General features: G+C 29.8%; 1 protein-coding gene across 1 annotated transcript in view; it reads right to left on the bottom strand.

Moving 5' to 3' along the window:
* LOC106689252 (zinc finger protein 541) overlaps positions 1-12,187 on the bottom strand; it is a gene marked incomplete in the record, with an annotated part of 57,059 nt that overhangs the window by 39,237 nt on the left and 5,635 nt on the right. The window contains 4 exon segments of the mRNA XM_067049769.1: positions 1,603-1,782; positions 5,669-5,867; positions 7,519-7,637; positions 8,659-8,765. Coding sequence (XP_066905870.1) covers positions 1,603-1,782; positions 5,669-5,867; positions 7,519-7,637; positions 8,659-8,765 — 605 coding nt within the window.

The following is a 12,187-nucleotide window of genomic DNA, read 5'->3' as shown; positions in this document are numbered from 1 at the left end:
CAGAAATACACCTTTTGAGGTCCCCTGAGTCCAAATAACTAAGTTTCGCAAAATGGCCTCTGTGTGTGTTTGTGTGTATGAACAGCCTAGCTCAAACATATATATATACTGCTCCTTCTTGTTAGGTACAACTTTTTACCAGCCAGGGTCATTGACAGTGACAAAGAGATATACAGATGAGAGATTTTTGAAGAATCTGTAGGATATCTTGGTTATAGAAGATTTCAAATGGAAAAATAAGAAATAGGTAGGAGCTGGAGTAAATAGGAGTAAATGAGAGCAAAGAAGATTTATTTGATATAATAATGATATTCATGTAAATGGAAGAAACTCATTGGTCTCTTTAAATGCTTTATTACACCAAGAAGAGATGAAATTGTGGAAGACCTTAGAAACAATGGAAAGAGGATGTTAGGGAGGATATGATGGCAAGAGCTCTGACAAAGGATGATTTTTAGGTTTGAATACTGAGGATCAGATCACATTTGCACTACCTGAAATATATTGTAATATCCTTTTTCTTTATAAATTGTTATTTTTTAAATATAAATAGTTTAGTTATGTTTTATTTTATGTATTGCCATTCAATATTGTTCATTAGTTTTTTAAATCAAAAAGCATGCTAACCAATTATGAACAGCCAAATATGGAGTCAAAAAACATTGTTCAAAGTAGTCAAGATGGCGGTGCCATTCTGAAGTTGATTGAATCGTTACCATGCTGAGCAGATTGATTCTAATATTTTCAACATTTGTTCAACTTTCTGCCATGATTATATGTATAGTAAATTTAAGAAAAAATAGAAGAGAAGAATAATTATCAGGGAAAAGTCTTCTTCAGAAATTATAGATAGAAACTCAAAACTAATGTGCAATGTTCGATATTAGTATCGAATATCGAAACATTGATAATAGACCAAGGGGAAGTGAGTATCACTTGTTGGTTAGGATGGCAGGAGAGTGGACGACCTGATCATCCTGTCTATGGTCAGTGGTAGAATTTTTTGGGAGAAGAGGACTTTTTGTTTGGATCACTGATGGATTGGATGTGTCCTGGAAGCTAGGAAGGCTGACCAATCTTTTGTCTACTGTCAGTGTCGGCATTTTTTGGAAAAAGACATTAAAAGTCAAGTCACCAAAGGAGATCATATAATTGGCTGGTTTGCTCAACCTAGGATTAAACATATTTGTAGCCATTAATTTATTTAAGTGTAATTGTGTCCTGATTGTCTGGTAAACCCAACCTGAGATAGAGTCAATAATATTTAATAATTTAAAATAAAATTCTCATATCCAGTTAATATTTAATCTATTCATTTGAACCTTGTCATCATCAAAGCTATATTTTAGATTATAATAATAAAAACAGTTAAAATTCCTAATAATAATTATTTTAATAAATCTTGAATATTACAATATATATATTTATATTAATTTTTTGGATATAAGCAATTAATTATAGTCCTTCTTTAAACAGTGTTGTGGCTTTGCAAAATAGCAGCATATTCTATGCTACCTGTATTAAACTGAAATCAAGAATAACAAAAAAATATTCAAAATAAAGAAAGAGTTCAGGCATAATAAACTGTTAAGATATATTTACCTGCATTGTCCATGTTTTGGTACCATTTGTAGAAGCTATAACTGCTGAGGTAGCAGAGTTGGTTTTGGTTGTGTCAAAAGATTTTACTGGTGATGGATGTTGATTTTTTTGTATGACATGTTGAATAAGCTCTAGATGTTGTTTTGTAAGCTTCTCAGATGAATTTTGACCTTTTACTTGCTGTGAATGAAAATCAAATGAATAGTTTAATTGTTAATTATTTAACAAACAATATTAGCTTTAATTAGATAAATTAAGTATATATATCATCTGTGGCAGGAGACTTGTACAATAGTTTTAAGTATTAATGATTTTTAACAATCTTTATATTGTGAATAATAATAATTATTAATAAAGCCTTAGCAAACCTGATGGTTCAATGTCCATGTCACCTATCACCATTTACAAATCCTCCAGTGAAAGAAAGGAAGCAAAATAATGAGCAAACAAATGTAAGTTAAGTTGTTCTAATTTGTTTATGTGTCATTTTGGTTTGGACCAACATGAAAAATCTAAATTTGTGGATTTTCTCTTCAGTAAGTCTGGTAAGTCAATTTATAAAAATTTTGTGAAAATGGCTGTGCTAAGGAGAAGTGAAGATGCACAAATAAGTAATGGTAGAAAAGTGAGAATAGTGTAAAGATGTGACATGATTTCCTATATGAAATTCAAATTATGAAAAATTATGAGGTTTAAAGTACATGAATATGGGACAGTGGTCCTAAAACGTTGTACTATAATATGATAATTTAATAAAAATTACATTCAATTGGAAGTTTATTAACCTCAAAAAATTTTTATGAACTAAATTTGTGATCTGGTCAGATGAATGGAAGATAATTTTGTTTGAGAAAGACTCTAAAATGTTTGTTAATTTTTTATTTAATATTCAAGATCTTGGAAACTATTTTCTTAGTGAATGTAGAGGAAATTTGATAAAATTTAGGTCCTTCTTGAGCTCTGTAGTTAAATAGAATCCAAGATATTGTTTTGATAATAACAATTTTTTTTTTTCAAAAAGTGAGTCATCACTAGAGATTGGGAAACCATGCACTTAGGTTCAATATAAGATTGATGTTATTTGAATGTATTTTCCATGATTCAAATTTTTGTCCTTGTTTGGTTGAATTTGAGGCCAGGGAACAAAAGTTGCAACACGAAAATCTGATCTCTAGTAATCACCATTTCGTGATTTTATTTTGTAAAATATTATGAAAAATAAGAAAAAAAAGAAATTAAACTATAAAATACTTTGGTGGTACAAAATTTCATTACTTCTGTTGCTTTTTTGTACCCGGTTGATCTATTTCAATATCTTTCTCTTCCTCACTGTTTAATATAATATCTAAATAACCTCAAAATCTGCTTTCATATTTTGTTTTGTTCATTAGGTTATAGGTAATTATGTGCTTGATCCTCTTATCTTCATAGGAAGTTTCCCTGGTTTGGCCAATCTAGCCATAAGAACTCAAATTATATCCTTTGTGCTTTCACTTACCTATATATGGATTAAATAATAAGCGAAAGTATTGCGATCGTGCAAAATTTTGAATTCGAGTTTTCAACAGAAATACACCTTTTGAGGTCCCCTGAGTCCAAATAACTAAGTTTCGCAAAATGGCCTCTGTGTGTGTTTGTGTGTATGAACAGCCTAGCTCAACAACAATAAATTGTATGAAACTGAAATTACATATTTAAGGCGGTATATACCTGAGTTGGGGGGGTGATGGTAGCAACATGGTAACGCGCCTGTCTACAAACCCAAAGGTTGCAAGTTCAAGTCCCCAGCCCTATCTAGGATTTTTTAAAGCTTATAATTATACTATACTCACCCCGGGCATTTGTGATACCCGTTAGGCAATAGATGGCACTCACAAAAATAGGTGTGGGAGTGATGGACCCACCCTATGAAAACCAGATCAAGAAACGCGCGATGTATTTCCTTAGAACATCGCCTTGGACCTCCACGATCTGTCGCGCCAATAATAATAATAATATACCTGAGTTGTGTCAGCAACTTTTTTGCTAAAATCGACCAACTGAGGTGCCACTTTATAGAGTCGATTTTTCACATTTTTTTTTTTCAATTTTCTCCAAAACAACTGAAGGACCCCTGAGGCCACCCGATCTTTCCCGATCAAATGACGGCTACATTATATTTTGTTAACCTGTTGTACTCCTTAAAATGTAAAACTAATATTTGTTATTATCACCTCGAGAAACCCTAAAATACGAATTTGTATAGCAACAGAAAAATAAAAATGTTTTGTTCATAATTTTTGCCTTCCTTGGTCTTTAATTTTTTTTTTTTTAAATAGCGATAACTTTAATAAGAACTCACGAATCTAAGCAAGTCTTGGGAAATTATGTGGAGGGGCAAATGAAAGTTGTGTTTAAGTTGATGAATTTTTAAAGTATACAGTATTAATAAGGAAAATACAATAATAAAAAAACACACGATAAGGGTTTTGATGTGAGGAGTCCAAGGTGAGGAGACCTCCTATGGAAATAAGAGGAGTTCCCAGGTAATTAAAGCTCTTACTTTTGAACTAATGGACAAACCAAATTTGAAAAATGGACAGTGAAATAATTTAAAAAATACCCAACAAAGGAGGAGAAGAAGGATATTGAAATAGACTGATCTGGTACACTAAATCAATAAAAGTATTGAAACTCTGCATCTCTGAACTGGATATTTTCCCGTTTTAGTTGTATTATTTAAATTTAATATTAATATAATCTGTTTCATTTTACTAATACGTTTTGTAAATACATTTATTTATTCCTTAAGGCCATTATTATATTAACTAGATATTTTATTAATAATCTGACATAATTATTAAATTTAATTAATAGACCTTAATTATTAATTCATTTGGTCAAATATAATTGATATGTTATTTATAGCACTCCAAAGTAGCATATAAAAATATTTTTACACGATTTTGACGATAATTCCATGAGGACTCAAATTTAAGTGATTTTTTGTAATTAAAAAATGTATGCATGTTGTTTTTTGCACGGTAGAGATGTCAAGAAATTATTATTATGATTTAAATATTAGGAGTTAAACATCAATTCAGTTAGTGGAATAACATTAATATTAGTTATTTATATAATTTCATATATATTCACATTGTATATATTCGTATATATACAATTTAAAAATATTTTTACACTATTTTGAACGAATCCTACATTAGTCAGTTATGAACTTTTACTCACGATCTTCTTTAAAAAAATATTGGCATGAAAACAATACAAAATGTTTACATAATTAGAACTACTCAGGAAATGAAAGGAATTCTAATGCTACCTCATTCTAGTACCAAGGCCTATATAAAATGGTAGAGCGATTCTGCATTATATTCGGTGGTGATTAGGGGATAACTGTCAAAAATGAGCCCCCTTGAGAAAAGTTTCATATTCAAAAACTATTAGACGAACACATGATAATTAGTATTTAAAATGAAGCTTGTTAAATTTACTTCAACATCATTATATCTTTTACAAAAACAATATCTATGGTTCTATTGAACATACAGATCTCTATAAAAACCCAAATATAAACAAATGACCTCTACTCTTGCCTGGTAGATATTGAGAATTGAGTGAAAAATTTACAAAAACTATGGTAATTTTCTTGAATAATATGAACTTCCGATTGTCTGCAGAAGTCCTAAAATTAGATTTTAAGTGCTAATCCAAACACAAACAGCATTTAAACAAATCAGAACTACTTGATTTTTTTTTCCTTTTGAAAGTGCTTCATACCCGGTTACATGGGGTAACTCAATTTTATACAGAGTGCCATTTAATTGCTAGGTTTCTTTCATCATTCAATGATTACTAGGTAATTTTAATGCTCTTATTGTACCACTGAATTTATCCCTTAGCAGAATGGCTGACACTAGCCTTCAAAATAAATCAGGAGGTGATACACCACTACCAGTGATTACTTTCAAGTCCTTTCAATGGAGGGACTGATAAAAAGTTAAATAATTGATGGAATGAACCTGAAACATATATGGACTGCATTTATAATTTTTTAGCTATAATAATTTACCTTTTGTTCATTTGGCGGAGGTGCATATTGTATACAAGTTGGTGGGGATTGTTCTGGCGTTGAATTGGTAGAACCTGTGCCAGCATGGTGATTTTCTGTGTGTCTCCTCAGTGACCGAGCATCACAGTAAGATTTGCTGCACCCTTCAGCCTTGCATTCATATGGTTTTTTATTCCTATGTGTCAGCATATGCCCATTTCTAAAAATAAAAAAAAAAATTCAATATCTGGAAAAGGGGAAATGAGTTAAATATAGTGTAATACATCATTGGTGTTTTGATACGTAATGAAAAGGTGTTATTATCAAGATCTGCAGAATTTTATAACTCAAAGTATTTCATAACCATTACTCAAGGGTGTCTCGCAAGCGACACACATTTATATACATATTTACCTTATATGGTTTACTAGTGTATAGAAAGATAAAGCAGCACAAATACCAAAATCTTACAGCACTTAGAAAGTTAAGATTATGATTGGAGATTTCATTTAATGGTGTGTTTCCTACCATTAGTTCTGGTATAGTAAAACTCGTTTAAAATCTCCAAAATAAACCGCTTGTTACAAAAGGGTAGCTAATTAGTATTCTAATATTTTTTAACTGTTGTATTCATCTAACAGTTATTAACTATTATTTTGGCTAAAAATAAGAGCCAAAAAAAAAATCAATAAGTTTAAACTTGAAAGTTATAAACAGTTTACAGTAAATTACTTTATCTATTGTAGATTTGCACAGTGTGCTATTTATCAATATGCTTTTCACTAATAAAACAAATTTATTTAAAACTTTGTCCACATTTATTTTTAATTTTCAAAATCAATTTTTCTGCAAGACTACCTTTTTTATGCTCAAAGCCCCAAATCCATAATAATAAATTATAAACAGTCTTATTATTATCTCTTATATATATAAAACAATTATGACAACAATAATCTGTAAGGGAAGAAACAACATTATCTACCAAACAAAAGTAATTAGATTATTTGTTTTGGTTACAGCTTTGAAATTAACGTAGTTACAAAGTGTGTTTTGTTAAATTAAGAGCTTTACCCATTTGTTATGTTTATATGCAGATAGAAACGTGTAAATTTTATCTAAACTCATTATTCAGCTGGATTTTCCAATTTTTAAGAGCTAATGAATTAAATTAGAAAACCTATACATGAATACAGGATATAATTTTTATATAATTCTGAAAATATGACAGAGGCACTAGTATGAAACAATGTTAAATAATCTATGCATATTTTATGGATAATTTAAATTGAAACAGAGATAATAGTCATTTAAATAACATAACATAACATTTAAAATTTTTTGCTCTAACTAAGAAGTATCTTAAGTAACTCAAGATTTTAAACAATCTTTTTATTATTAAAAATAATTATAAACCAAAAAGCTTATGGAGACTCCAAAGTGTTATCTTGGAGACTTCCAGTTGGAAACTTCTATTATAAATCGTATGTTATTATTATTGGCGCGACAGACCATGGAGGTCCAAGGCCTCGCGTGATGTACTTAGGAAATACATCGCGCGTTTCATGACGTGGTTTTCATAGGTGGGTTCGTCACTTCCACGCCTATTTTTGTGAATGGCACCTATTGGCTAACGGGCCTCACGAAATCCCGAATAGGGCCGAGGACTTGAACTCGCAACCTTTGAGTTGGCAGTTAGCGCGTTCCCAAGCTGCTACCGTCACCCCATAAATCGTATATGTGTGTGTATGTGTATGTATATGTATATATATTTTATTTATGTATATATGACATATATACATCATTCAATCCATACTATTAATATAGTAATTGGTTGGGTTAAAATCGAAACATTATGTAGTTTAGATACTTACAAATGATCTTGTCGTTTGAATGCTTTGGCACACATGGTACAAATATACCGGCGCTCATCGCTGTGTGTGAGCTTATGCTTCGCCAGAGCAGAAGCATTAGCAAAAACTTTTCCACATACCTGTTCAAACATTATAAATATGTACATTAAAAGCTATTTGTTACTTGAAGGTAGTATTAACTTGTCTTTATTAATTTATTGGTTTTCTATTTTTGCAATATTATAATAATTTATTAAATTTGATAGTTGAATCCTTTGATAAGTATCCACAATTTTATTGGAGGAAGATAGTCCGGATGGCAGTCAATTAAGGTATCAAAATAGTAAAAGAAAACTATTTATTGTTAACCAACTTTTCGCCCCACTATCTTCCTCCAATCTACTTCATACGGCCAACTATCTTCTTCCAATATAAATCAACAATTTTAATTGAAAAAACAGTCATTCATTAAACATTTGTTAGTTGCCATTGTTATTTTTTAATTTCAATTTTAAATTTAAACTTTATCAGTTCCAAATTTATGAAATCCTATATAAATTTGGAATGAAAGCAAAAATCAAATCAAAATTGTGGAGGTTAATGGGATACCGTGTGTATATACATATATGTATGTGTGTATTAAAAATAATTTTAAACTGAGATTTTAAAAAGATAAAGTTACCAATTATTATCAATTGGTTTTTCTTTATTTTTAAATATATGAGAATTATGAATTATATAAAGACCAACTTGCATGTTCAAAAGGCTAGGTGTGTAAACATTTTATTATAATAATTGTTACATATTAATTATCATTAGAGTAATGATGACATTATTAAACATAATCAGATCATTTATGAAGTAAAAATTTTGTCTAATAAAGCAGGTGGTGCAGAATAGGGAGAGATTTTAGTGATATTATTTTGTGATTGGGTGTATATTTCAACTATGTAATGAACCTCACAAAAAAGGTTTATTATTACCCTGATTGAAATAAATATTTTTAAAAAAGTATTAGACAAAATAACACTATAATAAAATAATTGATACTGTATTTTAGATTACTTTAGAATAGAAATAAAACTAAAGTCATTATTATCTTGCATACAATCACATGTTATAATCATAATTAATTTATGTTATCATATAGTAGGAAAAAACCTGGCATCGCTGAGGTCCCTGCCTATTGGGTGATGATGATTTGGTTGTTGTAGGTTTCCTGGGAGCAAGTCTTGATTCATTTTTAATAACTTCACAGCTACTATCGACTACAAAATATAAAAGATAAATATAAATTTCAATAACAAAAAATCACTTAGTTTACATTGATTTTTCTTTGAAATTGTGTTATTTATATTCTTGAAAGCATCTTGGTTTTATCAAAGACAAATTTTTGCCTATTCAACAAAAAACGTAACATGCTTTAAAAAACAACACAAAATGTGAAATTATAACATTGAATTGGATATTATATTCTTCAAAAAAAAAAAATTCTTTCACTATCTACATAACATTTTTTTCAAATACTTAATTATCTTGAATATTTTTTTGAGTGGTATCTTCCTATTTAGGAAAAAATGTGACTTATTTCAATACACACAAAAAAAAAGTTTATTGAGCACAAATAATGTAAATAATCAAACTAACGTATTACAAAAATATTGTTAGGTAATTCGATTTCCGATATGAATGCCGTCATCATAATTTGAATACCCTTAGATGGCAGTAAAAAATGGTTGAAATATGGGTTTAAGAAATTTTTAATTGGCTGGCATTATGGAAAAAAAATATGACTGGTAATTTCGAGTCCCGAAGATCATCCTAGGGCGACTTTTCACTTTGATGTCAAATCTGAAAAACAAAATTGGTCCTGTAGTTTTTTTTTTTTTACCGATTTTGGGATTCTAATCATCTTGAAACAAGAAGTTTTTTTTCCGTTTAAACTGGTCTTTTCTCGCATTATGTATTGGGTTTTCTTATCACTGAGTGACATATTTGTTAAGGTAATGGTATAAACTCCTAACCCTGGATCTCCTGATGTAATCCCATGGCACCAGGTTTGTGTTGCGGATTGTGGAATAACCATCAGATATAATGGTCAAGCTGCGCATGAGCAGACTTTTGCCTGTCTAATAAGCGGTTATGGACAAGTGGGACACACGTGAGGAGCTGAACTGCCTAGTGGCGTAAGCAGCTCTGTAAAATACGAGAATGAAATTGAAAATGAAAAAGATGACCTTAATGATCAAGAAAAAGTTTATGAAGAATGTCCCAGATATAATATTAAAATTACATCGAGAATTGAACACCAAGTTTGATAAGGACATTGATATATGCAGTAAAATTGATAACCACAAATTATATGAAGAACACTCTAATAATGGATTTTGATGGGCAAATTTTGAAATAAGCCGTAATTTTTCAGTTGGAGGAACAGTTATAATTTAGCAATAAAAATAATTTTTCAGTTTTTTTCCGGAAGGACACCAAAGAATGATTAATGAAACCAAAGAACCTGTAAATAAATTTCCGCCAGTCGTTATCAATACTATATTTAAAAAAAAACATAAAAATATTCTAACTATACTTTAAATATTTAAAATTTGTTTTGCCTGAATGCCTGAAATAGAGATCAGAAAGGCAAAAATATGAGCTGCGATATTTATGAAAATTTTGAGTTCTGAAAGTAACTTGTTGTAACTCTTATGGGTTTGTATGCAAGTGCATATTTTGATAAATTTTTAAACCAAAATGATTCAATATCTTTATAGTACATTTGGCGTAGATATAATAAATTTTATATGGTATAATTATGTACAATATATTTGCCCAAACTTTTGGTAAAATGATTTTTCTCAGAATTAAAATAGGAAATTAAAAAGTAAATTATTTTCTGATACACGTTCACTGCGGTATAAAGGTTTATTTATTTTAATTATTACTGAATCTATCAATTTTAAGATTAAAAAACACGATTAACAATGAATAAATGTGATCTATTATGGTAATCGCAGTAAATACAAAAAAAAATTACTATTATTTTAATTTTTAAGAATTATTTAGTTATAAAACAATTTTGTGTAACAATGAATTCTTTAATTAACCCATATTAGAACTAAAAAAAAAAAAAGAGCTTAATTTACAGTGAAATAACCTGCCAGTGTTTGGCTGGGTTCAAACTGAAAAGAAGATTTGTTCCTACGTGTAAAAAGGCTCGTATGACTATAATTTTAGAAACAACATTACCCCTCCAATGGATGGAACACACTACATCTCAACAATTATCAGTATTGCGGGTAATGTGTAACCAATGCGCCGTAACTCTGTTTAACTACACTGGTAATTAAGTTATTAGTAGAAGTGATTGGATACAAAAAGCAAAAATGTAATTTTTTAATCATAAAAAAAATTACCAATGTTCGATATGCTTTGAGATAGACTTTACTTGTACAGGGTTATTCTATATACGCAAATCGGATGTTTATTATCATTATTATTTTTCAGATATTTCATAAAATAAATAAAACATCGACTTCTATAATAATAATTATGATAATAAAGTACGAAACTTAATTTTAAGAGATTTCTTGTGGTTCCTTTGTAGATAACGCCAGGTATAACATCTGGAGGAGGTCACCTACGCAATATTTTCATTCTCCGGACATCATAATAAAAAAAAATTCACTTGGTGCATCAGCCAGCCATATTTTGTTTGTATTGAACGTATAAGCAACTAACTGCTAATGAGTCCTCTCATAAACAAACAGGAACAATCACCTTAAGGATTAATCACCTATGTTAGTTAAGTCTCTTAGAAACTGAATCGTATCCATAGTATTACTTATAATACGCAAAATTTGTCAAGGCATTTTTATCTCAAGCGAGGATCCTTTAGATGATGGGAAGAAAATTATTGTAAAAGTACAAATGAAGGACCGAGAAATTCTGCCAAAAAAGAAAAAAAAACACTACTAAACTTTGGAAGCCATAGTAACTGAGAAGTGAAACAATGATTCTATTGTTCATTTAATAAACATTTAGCATACAATAAATTTCCCTTTCATCATTTTGGAAAAATTATTTTATGAATTACTTTTTCAGAAAAAAATACTACACCCTCAGGCTTGGTAATATTTCTTATGGAAAGAAGATAAAAAAAAAAATATTATGTGCCACATCACCAGATTCCATTTTATAAAAATACCTGAAAAATAATAATGATGTTGATAATAATAGATTCTAAAATGGTGTGAGAAGATGGCCTCGGGATCTTCTCTTCTAGAAATATTATTGGAGTTCTATCAATGGGTAGATTCTCCTATCACTATCTCACCTACAGCAAATTTACTTGTTGTATATATGTTATACAGTGGTAAATAACAATAAATAAATGATTAAAAAAAAAAAAATGGTGTGATCTCTCTATTTTGAAGAAATCTAAATGTGTTTTGCTGATTTCTTCATAACTTTGTAACAGTTATGAATGAGAACCAAAAAAACTAGGTGCTACTTGCGACCCTCAGGTTTTCACCGCGCGTCAGCGCACGCGTCTAGCTACAGTTAAAATTACGCAAATTATTGCACAAAATCTTAACAAATATCGGAGATATTACAAACATCTAATCGACCGCAATTTTGAAATGAAAATTAGCGGACGGTAATGACGAGTTCCATGGATCATTTTCTAATG

The sequence above is a fragment of the Halyomorpha halys genome, unplaced genomic scaffold (genome assembly GCF_000696795.3).
Source record: "Halyomorpha halys isolate HHAL.00 unplaced genomic scaffold, Hhal_1.1 Scaffold1312.1, whole genome shotgun sequence".
NCBI lineage: Eukaryota > Metazoa > Arthropoda > Insecta > Hemiptera > Pentatomidae > Halyomorpha > Halyomorpha halys.
The sequence above is the reverse complement of the archived record's forward strand: the minus strand, read 5'-3'. Positions and strand labels throughout refer to the sequence as shown.